We start from the raw sequence: 24,659 nt of genomic DNA, 5'->3' as shown, positions 1-24,659 counted from the left end.
AGCTTACAGCTTTCGTTTAAAATTAATGTTGGAGAAGAATTTTCAAAATATTTTAAAATCATTATGTCCCCATTATGTCATTATGTCCCCATCATATACCCGGGATTAATGATTTGAACAAACCTCAATCTTACCTACAAACAAGTAATAGTATACACATGTATACATTCATATGTAAAATTTCGACCCCTAATTGTGGCCCATTCAACTCCACCATCGGGGATCATGATTTGAACAATTTTAAATTTGCACAACCTAAGGATGCTTTCTCACAAGTTCACAAGTTAATGCTGTTAAAGCCAATTTGTTTTTGAAAAAAAACCTTTTAAATTATTATTTGTCTATTACAAAATTTGACACCCCCACCCCCCCCCCCCCCCTCTTTACCTAAGAATGTTTTGTACAAAAAAGGCGGACGGACATATTGAAGCCGAACAAAAAGTAATCAGAAAAGCTCACTTGAGCTTTCAACTATAGTGAGTTAAACTTACAGTTGTAAAACATTTTTCCAATAAACTTCTAAATGCCTTCACCAGAGATATTGCCTACGTTCAAATTTAATATTTTAACAGGTGTCAGATGATAAACTTAATCTCAGCATGTTTATCTTTTCTTATATTATATCATGTAACTTTTTAATTGTGGAAAAAAAAATCCTCATGATAAATGCTCTAAGAGCAATCTCTTATGTATTATGTAATTAAACATTAAACATATTTTATTCAATTAAATGAAACTGGAAGAACAAAATACGACGTTTGTATATTATTATCGTTATATAATTATTACAGTATCCATGTATATTACGCTTTGTTTAGTTCATTTTGTAAATCTAAAAAGTTAAAAAGGTATTAATTTTTTTTAAACTGGTAATTAACTATGAATAAATAATACTGCTTCATTGTGTATCAATAGTATATGCATATGTATAGAATGTTATAAGTTTTTAACATTTTTTTAACATGTTATAAGTCTTTCACTTAACGTTCTTGATTCATTTATTGCTTTTACAGACCGACTCTCAGTCATTCAGTCAACTGAGATGTGACTGAAAGGTTTAGAAAGGTGACTTAATGACAAAACTGTGACATTAAGTCGCCTTTCAGTCAACATCCATACGTTTTTTTGGTTGACTAAATGAGCACCACTTTGTTTTTCTTATACTAAATAGTTATAACATGTTGTTTAATTTTGAAGCATTATTGTCGGATATTGGTTTATTCCGTCTGTAATTGTTTAATTAGTGGACGAAGTTTAGAGTCCAAAATTGGTTCAATATCGAGATTTGTTGTCTGTTGTATAATTGTTTAATTTAGGGTACAAGTTCCTGTAAGCGGATGTTCGAGGCGTCATCAACCATTTGATGATCCCAACATGTCTATAAAAAGCAATGCTCATCCTTGTTGACAAGGTTTATCGTAAACCTCGGCAATGTCTCTACGAGGAGTACTCTCGCTGTTCTTATGTATTCATGGCTATAGGCCAGTCGCTATGCAGGAAGAAAATAGCAATTCCACAGCAAGTGAGTGACTCTCTTGATTAATTAGTTTATTTAATCATGTATACCTATTATTTCTCTATTTGGTAATTGTGTTTCCCTCTGCAAACACACACGTACAGTGAATTATATTGATTAGAGTGCATTGCTTTAATATTTTTCAAAGATGGGGGTATATCCTTAAAAGTACTTTTGATTTTAAAGAAGTTGCAATGACAGGGATGACACTATGCCTTTCAGTCAGTCGAAGAATGACTGAAAGGGCTAGGAGGGTGACTGTATGAAAGGAGTTCTTATAAGCTTTCTGTCTTACGGATCCAATTGAGGGTCAGCTCAAACTTAGTGATGACAAGTCCAGTATTTCTTTCTCAAGCGGTTTTATTAAGCGTGATCGTATAGTTACAATTATCAGCTAATAGCAGCCCAAATCAGGAGTCTCATAATCTATCTCAATAAGCGGAATCTATCTAAATCTGTTCAACATCATTTTACATGGGTATATATAACATTTTACTTATGATGGACAGTTCTGACTAGTTCGGCCCATTTACGACGATCATGAGTGAACATTTAGTGTTCAAAATTAAGATTAATATTTTATTCCTAAATAAAGTAACAAAACCGTCAAAACTGCCAATCAAAGAGTCTGGATGCAGGATGTGAGTCTCCGAGTCCTGGGTCTCGGAGTCCACCACCTAGTATGAGGCATCACTTACTCATAATACGTTCATTCATACACGGCATAAAAGGTTACAAAGGTTAATATATAGAATACACAATACATGACTCAATATAGAGTACTAGAGCTATCGTTGCAGACACAGAATCGCCAAATATGTCACTTGTTGTTAAACTCTCAATTTGGATATTATTATGCCCGTATTATGCACCTGGTTTCATAGCATCATTTAGGAATACTACGCATTGCTACAAGAGTCACAGAGTTCATTCTATTAATTATCATTAACACCATTCAATGCGCAGTACCTAGGTACACATAAATATCATAGTGACCATTATGTAATACTAGCAATTCAAGGTCATAGCATGGCTATCTGTTTACATCTTCAACCGTTATGATTTGTATTTCTTTGAATATAACTGTTTGCAAATATTTAATACAGTATCAAAAATATGAAAGTCCATGATTTTTTTCTTTGGTTAATAAATTAAATATCAAATGAGATTAACCTTTTTACGAAATATTATATATTCGATGTGAGGAGCAGTACCCTAAATATTGCAGGGTAAAATTGTCTCCGATAAGTTGTTCAATTCTCCTCAAAACATTCCCTGAATAAAAGCCTTTTATATTCTACTTTTATTTACTACAATGTTATAAATGAACATTCACAGTCTTTGAAAGAATAATTTACAAAAGCAATTAGCAATTATAAAAAAAAATCAAATTTATACAAAATTAAATCTGTAAGAAAAAATGGGAATGTTTTGAATTCAGAACCTGCTATACATGTATGTCTATATTAAAACATATACCTGAACGTAAGTACCAGTAAACACACATACCAAACGGTTAACACACCATATCACAAATACCAAATGGTTAACACACCATATTACAAATACCAAATGGTTAACACACCATATTACAAATACCAAATGGTTAACACAACGTTAAACAAATACCAAACGGTTAACGCACTATACAAGTTTGGAAATAATTGTCTAGCATCCAAGAACGTTACGACTTAAATGAGCAAAATTCAAACTTTTTCTCAACAAATGGTTGTAGAGAGGACACCAATGAACCCTTTCAGATTTTTTTTCAGATTTTTAAATCTTCAGAATAAATCTGTAGCTGCGCAGTTCAACAGCTGTTCTGAGTGATTAAAAATGCATTGTCCTGTTCTTGTATGCATACTTTATGATAAAAGTTGATTGCATTGTATTAAGACTTTGTTAAAGTTGAAATCGGTAATTATTCATTATTCACAAACTTTTCAAGTTAAGATTTGGGGATATTTTTGACATGTGACAATTTTAGGAGACACTGTGTTAAGTGTTTTAGAACACAATTTAATAAAAGAGGTCTTAAATAGAATCAATTTTTTTTTATATTTGATTATTGAAAAATTCAATGTGGACTTCCCGAACAACAGGTCATGAAGTTGAGTTATCGCGAATGAAGTTTCGGAAAATGTTCATTATTGACAAGTGTTTCCGCTCAAACAAATAATAAATATACAAGCAGGTGATTCCGTGTTTATTCCAAGCAAAGTGTGGGCATTGTCCAAGGCTTATCAAATACTTTATCAGATAAATCGTGTTTAAAATCGTACAAAGAAGCTATGACGCTGATTTTATTTCCTTATTAAAGATCATTCGCTGGTCATAGGGAAACTGACAAATGGTTATTGTAATGAAAAGGAAACATTTTTATTTTACATAAAAGTTTATTCAAGCGTTTTTTAAAATAAATCTTAGAATTTTTGATTTTTAAAAATATATTTGTCAAGACCTGCAATTGTCTGATCGTATTATTCCACGGATGTATTGTTAAACCATATGCAAAATATTAATATTATATTCTTCTGTAAAAAAGTATTACATGAGAAATGTCTGTCTCCAGAGGGTCGCAACGATGTTGAGTCAAGTGCGTTTTGGGGTTTTTTATGGATCAGCTAACGTAGTACTATACTATAATTTTTGTAAGATTTATTTCCGTTCTTCAATGACATAAACTACTTATAAAATTTGTTTAAAAAAGATCATATGTAATAGTTTCTACAAATTAAGGAATATGTTTCCTTATTTTGCTGAATTAAACATTTAAAATTTATTTGAGTCTGAATATTGTTACATAATTTATAATGTTCATAGGGAAGGATGTAACCTGAACTTATTTTAATTTAATTTAGTTTTATTCTGTTTATACATACGTACGTTCTCGTGTAATGCTTTTTATATTCAATTATGATATGTGCTAATAGTTGAAAAATACATGTACACTCATAGTTAAAAAATACATGTACACTTATGAAATAATGCCGAAGGACAGTCGTAGATCTCGATCAATTTGTTTGAAAAAAGAACTTTAAAATTCAATACAGATTTAATCTAGAAAACGCTTGAATAAAGTTTTGTTCAAAAACATTTTTTCCCGTATCATTAGAATAAACATTTGCCTTTGTCAAGGGTATTAACATAGCGTCTAAGTTTTTATTTTCATGCGATTTCTAACACGATTTATCTAATCTGGTTTGTATAAGCATGGCACATTGTCTACACTGCTTAAGTATTTCCGTTTTACGAAATAATGTTAACGGACAGATAAAGTTTAAGAAAATATGTTTGAAAAAGCTTTTCGCTGCTGTAATATATATTTACAACTTTTAGTAATTTGTTTTTTAAAGTAACTCAGAGTATAAATGGTTAATACGTGAAATCTGAAAAGAAAACTCCATGATTTTGTTATAAGTTTTGATCATATGAGAAATAAGTACAAAGTATGATTAAATTATACAAATAGAAACATACAAAATAGATGGGTTTAATGATTACTTAGCTAGATGCCAAAATTACGTAAGACAAAAGACATGCATACTGTTTGACTTTCCAGTTTCGAGAAATAGTATACGCACTCGAAGTGGATAAGTTTAAATAGAAAGTACTGCATCAGATGATATTCCACTGTGATATTGCTATTTTGAAATGACTTTTGTAACATGTTATCCCACTGAATTCTGGGAATGTGATATTTTATCTGTGATCAATTTATAGTTACTTTAGATGAGCTGGTAAATGGGTTTCGTTTCCAACAACTACAGCTTTCCACAACCATGATGAATGCCAGCATTCACGCAAGACTTCCCGAGAAACTCGCGGCAGCAGAGGCTAAGGAGGCGGATCAAAGAGAAGCTAAAGGTTTAGAAACTCATTATCCTAAACTTAATTTGGTTTTATTTCAGAGTAAGAAAATTGTATGTGCATAATCAATATCTGTGTAACTTTGCAATTTAATACATAAAGCGTCGAGAGCATACCACGAAGCCAAGACACCGTTCATTGCCACCACTTCTCGCTATAACCTGGGATACATAGGGCGTGGCTACGATTTATTTAAGGGGAATCCCCTCACCGATGATGGTGTCGTTGATCAAGGATTCCGTCTCCCAATAATTGAGCTGCCCTACACTCACAAATTCACGGCGGACGGCAATTATAGAATCCCAGACAACGTTGACGTGATCTCTGAATCCAGGTACATAAAAACTTGTTTTGATAAGATGGATAGATAGTTCAATATTCAAATGGAAAGATGGGCTTATCAACTGAACAATATGACATATAAAACACAAATAGCGAAATGTAATATGCAATGTTCAAATGTATCGTTAATTGGTTGATTGTGTTTGTTATCTTTAAAGTGCTAAATTTGGATCTTCTTTGCATACGGTTCAATCCGAGTCTGACTACAAGAAGATGCTAAGTGTGGATGCGTCGGTAAGCTTTTTACCTTACCGAAACATTTCTATAAAAATATTTCCGAAGCACATCTTAGCAAACTTTTTTTGTAGATTTTGGAAAAGGAAACGAGTTATTTTTACCATTGTTTTGGTCAGGGTTACTTTTTGGACAGAAATTTTATTTTTGAGATATTACAATGTGGAAAGATATAGTTTGCTTATTTCATAGTTCTAAAGCTCGTAGTTTAGTATAAATACAAAGCTTTACAAGTCATCACGCTTGCAATTCAACTTATCATCCGTTATGCTAATGTTAACTGGGTATTATAAATGCTCTAAATTGCATATACAGAAAACTTTTTGTGTATTTCTCAAATCTTGGTAATGTCTCTTTTAAGTAATATGTCAAGCTAAGCATAAGAGAATTCAGGTACACTTTTAAAATAAATTAACAAATACAGTAAGAATGGTCAATCTTCAAATGCATTTAAAGTGGTAATTTTAAATTAAGTATGATATAAAACAATATACTGCTTCTTTTTAACTCATAGGGGATAGAGAGTTTTTAATCATATTATTTTCATACACATAAGCTGACATGTGCATGTAAATATGTTTAACTACATGTACCTCGTAGAAATAAGTAGGTTTTAAACTGAACAATGTCTGTTATTAAAATATTTAAATTGATATTAAAATCAGCTGCTCTCTGTCTATCCAAACTTCTTTATTTGCATTCTAGGTCAATGCACATGGAGGCGGCTGGGGAGGCAGTGCTAGCTTTAGCGCAAGCGCATCGTATCAGAAGAATTCGCGGGAAATTCAAAAAGGAGAAACAACTACATTAAATGTTGTTAGCCGTGCTGTAGTTTACAGGGCAAGAATGTCAGAAACATCTAAGTTGTCCAAGGTAAAATAATAGAAATGAGTTAAAACCATACTCACCATTTTGTATCATCACAATGTTATCAAAAATGGAATCGAAATGATTGTCATGTACCCCATGTAGGTAAATGATTACTTCGAAAAAGCAGTGATGTTATTGCCGATGGAAGATTGTGAATCCGGCCCACTTCAAGAGATGTATATCAACCTTGTTCGTGAATTCGGTACTCATTATACGACTGAAGTTGTAATGGGTGCGAAAGCAGTACAACAACTTACCTTCTCAAAGTCAGATTTATCAAAACTGGAATCTGAGGGAATCAGTGCAAAGGTAAAGAAACCCCTCAAGCTTTTAAGTATTCGAGAATTTACATTCATGTTTACAACTCTTAAAGAATTATTAGAGAGTAACCTGATTACGCAAACAAATTGTTGACTTTAATCATTTTTTTGGTTTATTTTCTTGCTTCTAATCTTAATGGTAAATAGCATACATTTAACCCCCTAAAAGACAAATAATCAATATTACATCAAGTAGGCTAAGTGGTTACAAATTTCAAGTAGGTATTGTAAATTATTTGTTTTGATTTTTTGGATATGATAATTAAAGCTAATAAAAATTATTAAGTAAAGGAAATGTCCTGTATTCAAGCTTTAAAATTCAAATTTTTTCCCAGTTTATATTTATATATAGCTTTTTTTAAAGAAATAATTTAATTTTATAATGGCCGATCTGGATATCCTTTATAAAATTTCGACTTTAAATTTCCAGGTAGCAGCACAGGCGTCTTTCAGTGGATTTGGCGCTTCAGGTGGTGGTGGTTTGAGTGTTGGTGTAAGTTCAAAAGATGAAGCATTTAATAGGGTACAAAATACAAGCAAAGAGCAGTATGAATATTATATCGGCGGAAATCCACCATCTGGAGACATCTCGAAAGGAACTACTGAGAGTTTACGAGAATGGGCGAGATCTGCAGATGAGAAGCCGGTTCCTATTCAGTACAAGATGTCGTCGATAGAAAGTTTATTGAGACCTGGGTATTTCAAAGACATTACATACGGTGAGTGTCATATTTTAAGTTTAAGTTGAGCTGCTCCACGCTACTCCTAAAACATACTTTTTACTGAACTTTCAATTTGAGCAGCTTGAAACTTAAGCAGGAGCAAACAGTTTGAAAAAAAAATATGAATTGCAAATTATGACACGGCTTTTTTTTCTTCTTCTTTTTCAATGTTTTCACATTTTTTTAAATTATTTATTAAAACGAATCCTCAAATGAATACTCGTCAATGTTATCAATTTTATTTTATACTACGACATATATTGGTGCTGATCTTCGCCAAAAAATGTAAATGCATGGGCATAACTAGAATCCTTATCAATTTTCATTAAAAACAAATGCAGTGTGTATTTATATTTGTTTACAAATTACATTTTTTCGACGCTAATTTTGAATTTTGTTCGTAAAGCTAACGTTTACATCAATATCTATACTTACCTGCATCAACTTTTTGCATTTTCCCCGAGCTGCCTACGATCATGCCTGAACTTTTGAGACCACCCCTGTGGTATCATCTAGTGTTTACCCATAATGCACAAGCATACTTCCGTTTCAGTTTTGTTCGGGCATTCGAGAAGAAAAGCCGCGTGTTTTTCTTCGATTAAAATTTCTTAAGCCTGCGGTCTTAAAATGTCTGATTCATTTAAAATTTGCGTAAAATGTAATAGAGAAATGACCGTTTTGGATGACCACGCAGAGTGCTATAGACACAGAGTTTGCAACGAAGCATTTCCATGCGAAGTTTGCAGTAAGTGGTCAGAGGAAAAACGGACGTTGATCAGAAAGATGATCGAGCGAAAGAAATCTGAAGCGGGGAGAAAGTCAGCTACATTGCCAAATCCAGAAGTTCCCTCTGTGGGGAATAGTGGCAATCGTTCTGATAGTCAAGTTTCCTCTGCGGGAAACGTAGCTGCGTCAGAAATTCTTTCTCCGACAGAAATGAGTCAAAATGGCGGCGACTTGACGCAGGGTTCAGTCCCACCTCAAGTAGGTAATTTTCCGCCTTTCGTGTTGGGGAATTTCGAAGCCCAATGGCAGCAATATCAAGAGAGTTGCATGAAAAGGTTGATTGACGCTAGAATTAAAGAGTTGGTCCAGGATTCGAATAAACAACCGACTATTGCTATTACGTCTGATGTTCGTTCAGACAGGGCGTGTAACAGGTTCGATAGATTTCGACCGTCAGATGATCAACGCTCCAGAGAATCGGATGACGATGATCTGGTAAGCCACAGAGGTGAAACTGATCAAGTCTTAAGCAATTCACTTGATGATGTTATTGATGTTCACGAGGATAATCGTTCAGAGTTTGATAACTCTGTCTTGGGTTCAGTACATACGCATGACACAGACTCTAATGGTTCATGCATGGTAGACTGGAAAAATTTTGTTAAAAAAGTGTCTACAGAACTGAACATCAACTCAGTTGATGCCTCTGAAACTCAGAGCCGAGACTTCAAATCATACATGTCAAATCGTTTGATTGGGACAAAATCATCTACCCCACAACAGTCTTTGCCTATGGATGGGTACATTTTAAACACATTAACAGATGTTGATGAAGAATTCCAGCGAAAAGGTGCGATTCGGACTTATAAAGCATCAGATGATGAAAAATACCGAGTCGCTTCTTCCGACTTTGACAAGTACTGCACAACGCCGCGCCTTGATGACAACATTGAGGACAGCAGTTTTACAACAGGGAGAAAAGGAAACAAAAATTCTTACCGTTTCCGCAACCCTATGTTGCATTCACGCAACAATGAGTTATGGAAGATAGATCAAGGATCTCGACTTCTTCTAAGAGAGTTGACATATGCCTCTCTAATTACGTCCTACGTTGATAACGTTGTATCTGATGAGGACAAGACAGAGGCCCTACAAGCACTCATGCAGGTGTTCAAGTCAATGGCTGATGTTACTTCCCGCATGTTAGTGGGTGCAGTTGCAGCCCGCAGAGCCATTCACATTGAGGATTTGGCTTTTAAAAACAAAGCAACTGAAAACAAACTCCTTGTACAGACAACTCTGAATCCTAAGCTCTTTTGTGGGAAGTATTTTGATATTCTTCACGCAAGTGCAGAAAGTATGCGCGATGCTAAAGAAACACAGCACCTGAGGGGTTCAAAGCAGAGAGATGGTTCAGCCCTCAGTTCTGCAAGGAAAAGAAAGAGAGATGATTCAGTGGGCACCTCGGAACCGAAAGAACAGCAGTCATCCTTTGCAAAGAAGGGAAAGTTTGCTGCAGAAAAGAATCAAAAGACTACTATAGGAAGAGGACGAAATTTCAATTCAAGAGGTTCCTTCAGAGGTCAAACTCGTGGCTCTGCACAAGATCGTTTGGGGTTTCGTCCCCCAAAGTAATTTTGACGGATCAATTAGAGACTCGACTCGAGTTGCAGAAATCAGCCAAAGTAGGCTGTCGGATCATTTCGTACCACAGGGAGTGGATGAAAATTACATCCGACGATTGGATTTTAAAAATAGTCCAGGAAGGACTCAAACTTGTGTTCATAAAACACCCTCCAAATACAGGAGTAAGAATAACAAATGTACAAGATGTCGTCCAAAAACAATGTATTTTAGAAGAAATAGAAAGTTTATTAGAAAAGCATGCCATAGAGATTGTTCCCAAGACCCAGGAAGGTCAGGGGTTTTACAGCACCTTTTTTGTTGTTCCAAAACGAGACGGAGGTTACCGTCCGATTCTCAATTTGAAACCGTTAAATATATTTCTCCAAAATCAACATTTCAAGATGGAGTCTCTAAGGTCAGTAATACAGGCTCTGAATGTAGGAGACTGGGTGGCATCAATAGATCTAAAGGATGCATATCTACATGTTCCAATTTATCCAGAAGACAGGAAATACCTCAGGTTTTGCATAGACAATATCCATTATCAATTCAGGTCAATGCCCTTCGGTCTAGCAACAGCCCCAAGAGTGTTTACGAAATTAATGGGGGCAATAGGTGCACATCTAAGAAGTCAACAGATTTCCATTTATATGTACCTGGACGATTGGCTTCTCAAAAATGCAGATCGAATGACATTAGTTCATCAACTAAGGAGAACTTTGTTTCTGCTGATGGACTTGGGCCTGGTAATAAATCAATCCAAGTCAATTCTGCAGCCAACGCAACAGATAACTATTCAACACTATTCAGCACTATTCAACCTCCAACAGGGTATGGTCTACCCCAGTTTGGACCGTTTTCTCAGTCTGTTTGGGGCAATTTCTACCATGGTTATGGAATCTTTTATCCCAGCACGTACATTCCTCAGAATCCTTGGTTTAATGGCAGCCTGTATAGATTTGGTACCTCTTGCCAGACTCAAGATGCGTCCCATTCAGTTCTGCCTTCTGTCCCAGTGGCGTCCACATGTGGACGAACTGGATCATCTGATTCAAATGGACAGTTTCCTCATCCCACATCTTCTCTGGTGGATAGAGAGAGGGAATGTTCTGGCAGGAACGTCTATTCTGAGCTTCAGAGCAGACCTAACCTTGTGGACGGATGCATCAACTTACGGGTGGGGAGCCCACCTAGAGGATCGCAATGTGTCGGGGAAATGGACGGTGATAGAACAGTCATCACATATAAATCTGTTGGAACTCAGTGCAGTGGAGAATGCACTTCATCACTTCAGGGACAATGTCAAACACAAGCAAGTCTTGCTGAGGACAGACAATTCAACAGTAGTGTCTTACATCAATCGCCAAGGGGGGACAAAGTCTGCAGCCCTATGCGTGATGACATGGAGGATTCTGCATTGGTGTCACCTTCTCGGGATACAGCTCAAAGCAGCTCACATTCCAGGGAAAAAGAATGTAATAGCAGATCAGTTGTCCAGAGGGCGACAAATTCCCAAGATGACAGAATGGAGTCTCAACCAAGAAATAGTTCAGCACATTTTTCGAGTTTTTCCCACTCCAAACATAGATTTATTCGCAACAAGGGAAAACCGGAAACTAGCAGTGTTTTGTTCTCCGTTTCCAGACCCCTTGGCATGGGAATGCGATGCGCTAGCTGTAGATTGGACAGGAATGTTTGCATATGCATTTCCGCCTCCCATATTAATTCCGAAAGTACTCAGGAAAGTGGAACAGGAGTCGTGTGTTCTTCTCCTCATCGCTCCGTTTTCACCAAGACAGTCATGGTTTCCAGACCTACTACATCTATTGGTCGACATTCCAAGGGAACTTCCAATAATAAGAGACATGTTGACTCAAAGAAGAGGGCAGTTCATTCATCCAAGTCCAGAAAGTCTGCATCTGGCGGTTTGGAAAATTTCAAACAACAAAGAACAGAGAATAGATTTTCTGAGAAAGCTAAGTCATTTATCTTCAACTCACGAAGACAGTCAACAAGAAAAATGTATGATGCTAGAATACGAATCTACAAGGAATGGTGTGCCAAGAACCAAAAGGATTCAGTTGAGGCCACTGTAGCTGATTTAGCAGACTTCTTCATCTATTTGCATGAAGAACGTAATTGTAAGCCAAATACTTTAATGGGTTATAGGTCAGCGATAGCATCTATGCATAAGGGTTGGAGCAATAGTTCTGTCAGTAACAACACTGATCTGTCAAAGTAACCTCCAATTTAGATGTATAAAAAGAGACGTATAATTAAGTACACAAAACCGAATGTTCTGGGAAGTCTAGTAGTAAATTTGGAATTAGATAAGGAATCAGAATTTTACTGGTATCTTGTGAAAACTAAACTGTCTTAATATCTGTAAATGTCTTCATAGATGTAATGATTTGAGATGATGTTAAATAGCAAAGACAGTATATGATAATGCCTTTGTCTCGCAAAGATCGTTTTAAGAGTTGGTTATGGATTGTATCATTGAAGTTATTTTGCAGGTTTGTTTGAAAGGCGTCACTGTTTAAGATCAGCAATATACGCGTACTGTAAACAGACATCATCCCCGTCCTTGTGTAGTCCGCCTAATGAAGCTTCTCTCGGGTCAAGACGTAAACGTCAAACTGATAATGCGCCAGTCGGTGGAATCAAGTGAGGAAGTGGTTTTTTAATTGATGTTCATATATAAATAGTACAATTGCACTTCCGTTTTCTATCCAGGTTATTCACTATTATAATTGATATTCATCTATCTATTTTTTTTAATGATTGAATTGTTATTATTTAACGTTTTGTAAAAGGTTTTTATTATATTTTGACAGATTCGGAGATTTCGTTAGTCTATCAAACGTAAAATCTAAACAATACTTATCCCTGTCTAACTCCACTGGCTACCTTCGGGGAATTGTGACTAAACCGTTAGTACCAGGTATCAGCAACTAGATGGTATACTAGTACTTTTAACCGTATTTCATAAATGTTTGAATCATCTAAAAGAGTTTTAAATTCATTGGCTTTGAGATGGTTATTTTTAAATTCGATTTTGAATTCTTAAACTTGAATGCGTCACAATATAAATATAATATAGGTATTCAGTAAAATAAGTGATAACTTAAGTTTTCTAACTAAATAGTGACTGTATGACCAAATAAATGAATAAATAAGGAATGCCATTCGCCCGCCATATCGTTACCTATCAGAAACATTTCAAATGATTGATTGACATAGTTTTATCCCCAGGTTGCTTCACAGAAGTACTAAAAGAGCCCAATGCTTTATGGCTGTAGAATGTTTAATCCATTCTTTGATAAAAATTTCAGTTACAACTTTTTCCGACTACAATGGACTATTCCAAATCAAATCCAGTGATGATGACAGCACAACGGTAGGAACTCCGCTAGTGTATGGACAGGTGTTTAAACTTGTCACTGTGAAGGTTTGTTCTCTAAATTTTGTTTTTTTAAGTGACACTTGTTACATTGATTAATATTTAATATGCACATTAAAAATCCTTTTTTATATTTAAATGTAAATGCAACATTTAAAATAGAAATGACAAATTTATTCAATTCAACATACTTATGGTGTAATTCAAGCAAAAAGGAATTCTAGGTATTTATTCTTTGATGAATAGTGGAGGTGTAATGATGAGGACGTTAACTAGAACTCCCATGTTATCGTCATGCAAAATTGTCAGGATACAGACTTAATCTTGTTCCTAACATTTCGATTTTTTTTTGGCATTTGTTTTTAAATTTGCTCACGTCAAATGCGGAAAGTCAAAAAATATTTAATACTGGTCAAAAATGGAGCTTGATTTTTCTATTATTAAAGGATTATTTTTTTCGTTCAATACCTGTAGTTTCTATAGTCATACAGTCATATATATATATATATATATATATATATATATATATATATATATATATATATATATATATATATATATATAAACATACATATATATATATATATATATATATATATATATATATATATATATATATATATATATATATATATATATATATATATATATATATTTATATGCAATCGCTAGCCAATCATCAGCTGCCACATTTGTTTAGATTCTACTAACGCAAAGAAAAGCTTGTCGGTTGTTGACATTTTTTTTATTTATTCATTTTTTTGGTTAATTTATTTATTTTTTTAGTTTTAAGGGGAGGGTGTCAAAATACAAGAAAGTTTTAGAAGAGAGTCATTTATTGTCATTTTTCAGGGAGACAATTTACTTACCGGAAAAGCTTTGTTTAATGATGTTAACAACGCCCCAACGGACAAATTGATGGATGCATTTGACAACAAAGATGGCTTAAAGTATGGCATAATTTTGTTTAAGATTATGATTTTAATCTATTGATAGGTTTCAAACTTTAGATGCAAAATATCATTGGGTTGCTGCTTAATAACACCTATAATTTCAAAATTTGTTAAGTGGAAAGTTTTAGAATAAGTTTTCTCCACGATAAATGGTTCTGTGTTGGCGCACACTTTAAATAATGGTTGACTATTATTCTTAGATATTCATCACCTGGTGATTTATCAGGCATGTCAATTTTCTTGAGGTCAGACAAAGGTAAGAAAATAATAATATACAATACTTTGTGTTCTTCATGACAATATTTCGCACTTTTATGGAAAGTCGATGGGGCTGATGCTATAAGGGTTTATTATCTTCTGCCCAAATAATTTACAGTCTTTCTAACATGGAAACAGTGTATTCATTAATTGCATTGAGACTGTGTGTCCTTTTACGCTATATCAAAGGACAATTAAATAAAATTACGGTCCATACATTGTACGCAAATTGGGTATTTTATTCCTACCAATAGATAAAAAAAAAACAACGTGATAATTTATTTAAAATGTTGACTAGATTTTTTACACAGTTACTTTCTTTGCATTAGCGCAAAGTGTATATATAATAACTCACAAAAACATTTTTTCAGAGAAACCATATTTGATCAGTCTTCAATTATCAATATGTGGTAGCCCAAAAGACGTTTTTCAAGTGCAAATTAATTTGGAAGGCTCCGAAGGAACTGTCGTGTTTCCGGTAAAACATCAATGCCAACACAGATATGGACACAAATGGTATTACAGTGCCTTTACGGACAGATTCATTGGGGAACCTAAGAAATTTTACTTCATGGTATGTTTATTGAGGATAATGCATTAAAGTTCTAGAAATAATTATTGTTTTAACTTAAGTTTGGATATGATGAATGTCTCTCTCACGATGTTGTGCTCCCTTTGGAATTCTAAAGTGTTTTTCAATACTTGCAAACACTTTAATGTTAAATTCAAGCATTGGGTTCTATTTTTATTATGCAATTAAATTTGTTACTCAATAAATACTTTTCAGCTTATATAGTTTTGAGTTTAAAGTTCAAGTGAGCTTTTCTTTTAGTTTTGGTCCAATTTTTGTCACACTATACTGTAGAAGAACTGTACTGGGTAAAATATAACCAGAGTTACCACAAGACAATCCTTACTGAAAGAGATTCAAGTTGATTTAAAGGGAGAGTCCCGACATCTTTCAAGGGGAGATAATTTTACTTTTATAAAAATGTTTTGGCATTTTTCTGAAAACTTTTCTTTTAAAAAAAAAAACCCCTTTATCCAAGTAATAATAAAGGTTTATGGGTAGAGTTCTAATAATCTGCATTTTGCACAATGGATTAGGTCACTTTAACTGAAAGGTTGAGATTTATTAGATGATTCCAAAGGGTTTTTTTGGTGCTAGAACCATTTTGACGCCATAATTGATTTATTTATTCTTTTTCTCTTTTTTTGGTACTCTACAGCTTTTAATGTATTACGTAGAAAATTGTACAGTCTCGTAAAGTTCTATATCCTATCATCGGGAAAGTAATGCAGAAACCTATGATACGCAATTTGACATCATTTAAATCAAAAAGAGGTAAAGACCATGTTTAAAGCCTTTTCGAGAGACTGTAGGCATTCTAGATATATTTCATATGTCAAAAGAATGGACAAAACTCCGCGATTTTTCACCTACTTTGTTCAAATATCATAGAAAGGGACAGTTAAACATGATTCATGGCCCCGATAAACCCTACGAAACAAAGCTACTATTAGGAAGCATTATTGAAAGAATTGGTATCTTGAATTTCATCAAACTGTAGGCTTCTTTCATTTCCTAGATTTTGACTATAACAAATTTAGGTTTATCTTTTACAACCGATCATCGCATAGTTGTTACTATACATATAATCTTCAGTTCAATTGTAATGAAAACAATGATTTAGAAGTAGTGTACAAGTGTATAATAAAAAAATATTTTCTCTTGTTTTTGCTTTTAATTTACAGAATTTGTGTATATTTCTATGTTTCAATATTTTTTTCAATTAAGAGCAGCACTGGTACAGAAAAAATAACAGGAATCCAAATAAAAACAAGCAACAAAAGGGGAATTATTAGTTATACAAACAAATCGCTAAACTGCGTCGGAAATCAGCAAACTGTAAATATAGCTAGCGACGAAATCAGGCCAATAAAACAAGGTAATATCTATATGATAATTTACAAACACAAGAAGCAGTTTAAAAATTCTTAATTAGTACTGCAAAATATCTTAGTACAGATATGTATGTGATGTGTTTACATAATATTCATTTTGGTTCAAGTGTCCACAATTTAGAAATAAGACATTGTAAAGACAACCTTTTCCCGCCATTTTTGCATTTTTAGCGTAAAACAGCTTGTTTTCAAGCAGTTTTCCTTCCGCAAACATAGAGCGCATTCTTGCACAAATAAAATATTTTAATCAGAGATGTATCTAGCCAAGACTTATAAGTGACCAAAAAAAATTCCCTTGTTCAAGCATGCGCTCTATATTTCCCATTCGTAAATAGATAAGAAAAATGTCAATTTTTGGCTGATTTTGATTGAATATAGAAATGGCGTCAATTCTGACGTCATATACTGCCAGTGAGTGCAAATAAATCAGATAAATAGATGAAAGATATATTTTATATCAACTCCTCTAAAAAATTAGTTAACATTTTATTGTACCCGAAACACTTAAAAAATGGCGAATTATGGGGGTCAAATTTGACTCTCATCATATATAGTTCTTTGTTTAATTATTACCAAATGAGGGAATATATTATATTCCTATTTACTAGTTATGAAGACGATAGCAGGTGTATTGTCCCCCAATAAAGCAACTTTATCACGATCACGAGGCAAAGCCGAGGGAAATAGTTGCGAGGGGGACAATAAACTTGCTATCGTCTTCATAGTCAGTAAAAAGGTATTTTTAATATACCAAAGAAAAAATTAATTGTCCGCTATTCAATTTTTTTATGATAAACAAATTAGAGTTATAGGATTTCAAATTCAATGTGACGATCGTTTACGTCAGAGGTGTTCCGAGTTAAAAAAAAAAATAATAAAGGAAATCGAATGCCGCCTGTGAATAGCTTTCGATGACTATTCACCATAGGCAGATAGCACGGAAACTATTCCAGGGTTATATAGAATAGCATTTATGTTTATTCGTTGTAATGTTCCATAGAAAATATTCACAGAGGTATAATAAATGATTATGTATAGAATATATAACTACATTATAATTAAGGGCTTTATGATTTGGTGGCAAAGTCCCGAAAACTTATTATACAGCTTATTTTTGTACAGTATACAATGCTGTTGTAATTGAAATGGAATAAAATCAAGCAAATGACATCAAATTTTATTATACAAACTGATTACCTTATCTTCTTTTTTTTTAACTTCAGAATATGATATTTACCCTACACAATTCTCGCTCCTAAGTAAAAACTACCCAATAGGATCTTTTGTAAGACGGCGGGACACTGTTTTTGTGGAAGTTGTATCTGCAATCGAAAGGGAATCATTTTGGGGGAAACCAGCGACACATTTACTCTCCCACAAAAACGACACAATTACTTTAGAAGAGAAAACGCCGGTGCCTCATAAGCAAATTTCAGGTAGGTATATATTTTTGATTTTTCAATGTCATTATGCATAAATACACTACACATTGAATTGTAAGACCAAGCGTAGAACACAAGAAGTTGAAATAATAGTGTTTATCATTAAAATTCTATTTAAAGTGCTCAAATCAATTTTCCCAACATTAATACAATTAAGGAATAATCACTGAATAAAAACATAGTTAAACACGATCACATGCACTATTATTAAGATTTTTCATTGTATGTGGGGGTTTTTTAAGTTAAAAACTAGTGTTTTTATATAACTCCACTCATTTCCAAACAATCGTATTTTAAATTAATTATACTTTTATTTAGAAACAAATGCTAATAAATATATATATATATATATATATATATATATATATATATATATATATATATATATATATATATATATATATATATATATATATATATATATATATATATATCATATTTCATATTTATCTAAAAAAAACTCAATATCAATAGATTGAAATGAAACAAAACTGTCTATTTATGATTTTGAACGAAATTAGAAAAAGCAAACATTTACCATTACAGCATTGAATTGAAAATAATGGATACATATGAAAGTAATATAAAGTTATGTACATTGTCGATTCTTATTATATCAAAATAAAGTGTTGCTTTTTAGAATAACACTTTGTTGTGAAGGTTCCTACAAAAAATTGTTTCAATGAGCAGAAGTTATCTTTCTTTATCATTAACTATTGGAAATTTCACATACAAGTATTACATTTTACATAAATTGCCATAGTTTCTAATTTTTCAAAAATGGTTTTCTGTTTTTAAATTTGATAAATATAACAGGTAATTGATCCATATGTTTTAGATATGCTAAACATGTAATCTTGAGCATTTTTTAAAACACAAAAAGGGAATTCAATGAACTTTTTGTTACTTTATTTTTAAAACTTCTCTATACTTATTTGCCCCACTGCTAAATATTAGGGGTTACAATGTAAATGATCTAAATCTTTAAGCTGTCTTTAAGCACCTTTAAGACTTCTTTACGCTTTCTATAAGCCACCTTTAAGAACATTTAAGTCACTTTTTAGCAAAATATATAGCTTAAGGGTGGCCTAAAGATCGTCTTTTACTTAGCATAAGGCATCTTTAAGCTACCTTTAAGTAGAACATAAGATTGTCATTTATCCATTGGTTAAGGCAAGCATTGCTTAAAATACATAAAAGACGTATCTGTTAAGTTGAACGATTTAATAATCTATGATCCATACGTTAAAAATTCCATAAAAAACAACGTAGAAAACGTATCAGTATTTATGTTATTTTATCAAAATATATACAAAATAAAATGTATTCATTTAAGGTAAACTATGGAAAAGAAAACCAATTCTCGTGCACAATGTATCATCCCCTGACTAATATTCCCTTCTAGGATGACCTTCATTTTTCATTTCAAAACCAATGCAATATTTAAAAAAAGTTCTACAATCATTTTGATGTATCATACGCTATGATTGTGTATACATATAATTATAGAAAAGAATATTTTCTCTTCTAATTGTTACTTTTTTTAGTAGGGCTGGGGTTATAGTATCTGTGGGGTTTTATTGTTCTTTCTGATTTCCTTATATATAAATATATTTTACAGCATTAAAATAAATGTGTTTAGAAACTAACTAACAATGTTCAGAAACTAACTGATCTCCACACATCAATTTCCTTTTTAATATAAGTTTTCTCTTTGAAAATTTTGAGGCTCAAAAAGGCAAATAGATAAAAACGGTATCAAAATTTACTTTTATTTTTACAATTCTTTTACAGGCTGTTCAGACATCATTTACCCAGGCTTTGAAGGGTTAAGTTTCATGACTAGTGTTGGTGAGAAGTATTTTGTGTCGTTCACTGTCGAAGTCATGATAACAACTGTCACTATCAGCACGAAAAAGCCATATCAAGCCGAGATGTTAAGGGTTGAATATATAAATCGCAATAGCTCAAAATTTCAAATTTTGCAAAACTTCATAAAAAGTCCTGGTTCGGGATCTATAACAAAGTTAGAGCTGAAATTTCCCGCCATGTATCTGACATCTGTTAAGGTCTATTTTGACAGTGCAGCAGATTTTCCACAGAATATTGACAGTTTTCTTGTAAGCGGTTGTCCTGCAGCGCTTTTGGAGAAAGAACCGCAGGATACGAAGGCCGAGGAATGGAATCTAAAGCTCAGTGAGAATGAAATACAAACTTATCCATATCTCAGTGTTATTACAACACAGTATAATGGGTCTAATTTCGATAGCATATTCGCTGACTTTGAAAGGCCTTTCACTGTCAACGACTACAAAGCTGTCATTACAATCGACAGAAACAAAAGAGGTTGTATGATAGACGAAGATTATATCCAAAATTATTTAATGACCACGGATGAGATTGAAGGACTAAAATTCGGAAACACAAGAGTGTCTTTGTCTCAGAATTCGGTGTCCGTGACAACTTCGGTCACGGCAATGAATAAGGTTATGTATGATCAGAACATGCCTGCTTTCGACAGCATTCTACGGATGGCAGTTCAACAGTTTCCCTGTAACGACGGAAGGCTGACACCAGCGTTTGCCCTTCATCGCTCCTCTGAAGAATCGGGTTTGTCTTCAGTGGCCAAGGCAGTTATTGCGGTTCTTGGAATCATTGCTGCATGTGCATTTATTTTAGCAATCATTGCATTTGTACGATTTCGACAGATCAAAAAAGGTAATTATGATACTATTTATATCTTGTCACCAAACACAATGTTGCATTGACAACGTTAGTAATTATATCTGTTTATCTCTCACTTCCGTTATGTCATATTATTTTATCTGTCCATTGTTTTATTTATTTGATATGAATGTTATGAATACAAAAGGTACGTATTTTTATTGTTTTTTAGCGTCATTAGAGGAAGGTTCGCGGCGATTAGTTGATGCAAACGTTTATGGAGGAGAGCCAAGAACTGACGAGTCTTTGTTCACTAATAAAGCGTTTGATGACACCCAGGGTGGTCATACGGGGGCTCCTTCGATCCTTCCACCAAGACAAAGAAGACTGACCTAATTGGCCACTGCTAGTATTTTATATCAAATTACTTATAAAAGATGAAACAATTTGCAGACTTTGAAAAGATCACCGAATGATTCGTTTCTTATAAGACATAAAAAAACCAGAACAATCACAAAAATCACAATTTTGAAAGAGCCTGTCAGTACTTTGTATATGTAACCACTATTTTAATTTCTTTTAAGAAAACAGAGAAATCTTTTTTAAAAATCCAATATTAATTCACGCGGGCATGTTAAGGCTTCCCAATGGATTTTACAGCGATATGTAAAAAGTAACTTATCTGTACTTCATACGATATGACGTCATAATTAACTTTGACGTCATGATCTACATTCCTGTCGATAGTTTTCAAGGAATGTATCTTAACGTTAAAAGTGAATTATATCAAACCAGTATAATACTGCCTGTTTCCTTTACATAGATGCTGCTGTTAATGCTTGACGTACAGAATTCATTCTTAGTAAAAACCAGTATCAAATAATCGGCAATTTTAAAGCTTCATTTTAGGTAAAAGACTATTTATAAACTAAAGGTTTAGATACTCTCCCTGCTACGTGTAAATAAATGAATGAAGAAATGTTAATGCATGTAAAACCAGCTTGGCGCAGGTGAAAGATCAACACAATTTTAGAATATTTTACGTAAAATTGGTAGAGAATATAAGTAGCAATGTGAATCGTGCTTGGGAAACTTATGGATTTACCCCAATTATTTGTAAACCGCTTTTGATTAGTGTTATGTGCATTTTTTTGACGATTTTGTGGAATGTTTCAACAATCTCTTCCACAAACGAAATATTTATTTCTTTCCCCAGCAAGAACTTCAAAGTATATAACTTAACAGAGGATTTTTCTTTAAAACATAAAATTAAGATTAAATGTCATTCATCACCTGCGAGGATGCGATTTAAATAGATCCTTTGCATTATTAGGCTTCGCTCGTCATGTGATTACAAAGTACATATGACGTCACAAAAATGCATCAAATATAATGTTTAACATCGGTGTCAATAAATGTAACATAGATTTTAAGATTCAAATAATATCGTTCTCTAGACGTATTTTAGCATCGGGACGCCTTAACATTGCTGCGCAATTCTCAGCATGTTACATAGTAAATGAACCATAAACATTACTCAATGTATCGAGATGTAATAAAATCATCACATTTAGTTTTTTGAACTCTTGTTTTTTCAGCGCTGTTTTACGTTCGAAAGTCTACTTCTCTATTCATATTTCTTTTTCAACTTGTATAAAATGATTATTATAAAGTCAGATTTTAAGTTTACAAAAGATTTTTGATGTACAAAACCTGTTTAAGGAATACAAGGAATTTCCAAGGTAGGTGTTCAAAGTTAGTCAATTTAAACGAGTTTGAAATTAGTTTGAAATTGGAGACACAAAAAAGTATCGGATCCGCTATATTGTAGGTTTGTCGTAATGATTTCTTAAGTTCAGCCTATAAAATGAGAAAAAAGAGTTATTTATAAATGTGATTCATAGATTTGTAGATTTGCTTTTATTTTTTGTTTATTTACATAGTGTATGGTTTAAAATGGGAAATTAAAACAAAAATTCATTTTATTTATTGAAATGATAAATTCGTACGTTCATCTTGGTTATTTCTTATACATGTATTAGAAATAGAAAAATGGAAATGGAAGGGTCTTTATTTATGTATTCAGTCAAATATTTGTATATTTGTCTCGATTTATTGTAGGGTATATAAAATAAATAAACGGTTTGCAATTTATTTATTTACGTCAACGATTTGTAGATTTGTTTAGATAATTTCTAATTTAAGGGGTTATACGATTGAAAAATAAAAAGCCTTATAAGTGCATCAATATGCTTTTTTTTCAAGGCGTGATTGTTTTACATTGTATTTTTTTCAGCAGGAGAGAAGGAACTTTGAAATTTGATAACTAAAAAATGTTAAATACTGTAAACCAACTTTTATTCGGACATTATTTCGCGAGTTACAAACTAGTTCGCGACGACTACTTTTTGCGAGTAAGCCTTATAAAGATATGTGTTGTTATAACAGCCATACAACAAGGGCTGGTTCGCAACGAGAAATATTCGAGACGACAATTCTCTCGCGTAGCTCGCAAAGATTTCTCGCTCGCGAATAAAAGTAGGTTTACAGTATATGACACTATTGTTATATGAATGCAAATTTTAATTGATCCAGAGCTTTTTTTTTTTTTGGAAAGATAATGTTTCCTTAATTGTTTGTATAACTTGTTTCATTTTTAGTCTTATTTACTTCTTCAATGTTTACTTCGTATATCATTCTTCAATATAATATGATTTATGTACTATTTTTCTTGTTTTTTAATAAAGTATCTAAAATCTAATTTTCGTATTACTATGTGCCTGAAACAAAGAGGGATTCATATTTGGTCTGGTCATGAGATATGGATTTTTAAGCGTCTATAACAAATTATTGTTATAAATGAAAGAAGAAAGTAACTTATTTTCTCAATTTTTTAAACAAAAGAGAAATAAATTTTATTTTTTAGCATTATCATTTTTCAAGATTATCTTACATGTGCCTACAATTCACACACAATATTTCTATTGCAAGTAGTTTGCCTCGTTTAAATGCTATCTTTTATAGCATATCTTTTTTAATTACATTAATATAATTTCTTGAAATATCTGAAATTTACTTTTGCGGATTTGTAGTCGAAACCAAATTACAAGTTGTTACAATAATAGCTCAAATTTTTATCTATTTGCACCAGTTATATTACTAGAGTTTATGGCAATTCCCAAATGATAAGTGGATAGTGTACATTAATTGAAACACAAAATATAAAATGGTCATGGATCATATCTAAGTTATGGCCCATGGGCCACAACGCTAACCTGAGGAACAATAGGTATGATAAAATCAGCTCAATGGAGTCATAATACAAACAATCTGGACAATGTACAATAATATATGTGGATCCTGTATAAATAATTAAAAACTGATTAGTTTCTGAGAAGAAGATTTTTAACGATTTACTCTACATATTCCTATGTAAAACTTCGACCCCCATTGTGGCCCCACCCTACATCCAGGGGTCATGAATTTCACAACTTTGAATCTACACCACATGGGGATGCTTCCACACAAGTATCAGCTTTCCTGGCTGATTAGGTTCTGAGAAGAAGATTTTTAAAGATTTACTCTATAAATTCCTATGTAAAACTTCGACCACCCCCTCCCCCCATCGTGGCCCCACCCTACCCTCGGTGGTGTTGATTTTCACAACTTTGAATCTACACTACCTGAGGAAGAAAAGGTGTTAAATACAAATAGGTACGTGGGTTATTTCTTAAATATATATAATTGG

The 24,659-nt window shown here is 33.0% G+C and overlaps 1 protein-coding gene across 1 annotated transcript; it reads left to right on the top strand.

Moving 5' to 3' along the window:
• The first annotated feature begins 1,391 nt into the window (after positions 1–1,391).
• On the top strand, positions 1,392–23,666 carry LOC128181455 (uncharacterized). Its single transcript, XM_052849856.1, has 17 exons — positions 1,392–1,522; positions 5,240–5,383; positions 5,489–5,720; positions 5,887–5,962; positions 6,668–6,835; positions 6,935–7,141; positions 7,583–7,871; positions 12,743–12,893; positions 13,064–13,170; positions 13,562–13,677; positions 14,482–14,579; positions 14,783–14,838; positions 15,212–15,414; positions 16,639–16,789; positions 18,029–18,241; positions 20,042–20,965; positions 21,144–23,666. Exons 1-17 carry the CDS (start codon positions 1,432–1,434, stop codon positions 21,305–21,307), a joined length of 3,390 nt encoding a protein of 1,129 aa, XP_052705816.1. The 5' UTR covers positions 1,392–1,431; the 3' UTR covers positions 21,308–23,666.
• Positions 23,667–24,659: the final 993 nt, after the last annotated feature.

Source organism: Crassostrea angulata, chromosome 4 (genome assembly GCF_025612915.1).
Source record: "Crassostrea angulata isolate pt1a10 chromosome 4, ASM2561291v2, whole genome shotgun sequence".
Taxonomy (NCBI): Eukaryota; Metazoa; Mollusca; class Bivalvia; order Ostreida; family Ostreidae; genus Magallana; species Magallana angulata.
Note: the sequence above shows the minus strand (reverse complement) of the source record. Positions and strands in the feature narration are given on the sequence as shown.

What these genes read in the sequence shown, in the direction of transcription:
- LOC128181455 (XM_052849856.1), top strand. Translation starts at nt 1,432, where the DNA reads ATGTCTCTACGAGGAGTACTCTCGCTGTTCTTATGTATTCATGGCTAT. An exon ending in TTTCAAAGACATTACATACG is followed by an intron (nt 7,872 to 12,742) that starts GTGAGTGTCATA and finishes GTTATTTTGCAG; the next exon opens with GTTTGTTTGAAAGGCGTCAC. An exon ending in TTTCTTGAGGTCAGACAAAG is followed by an intron (nt 14,839 to 15,211) that starts GTAAGAAAATAA and finishes ACATTTTTTCAG; the next exon opens with AGAAACCATATTTGATCAGT.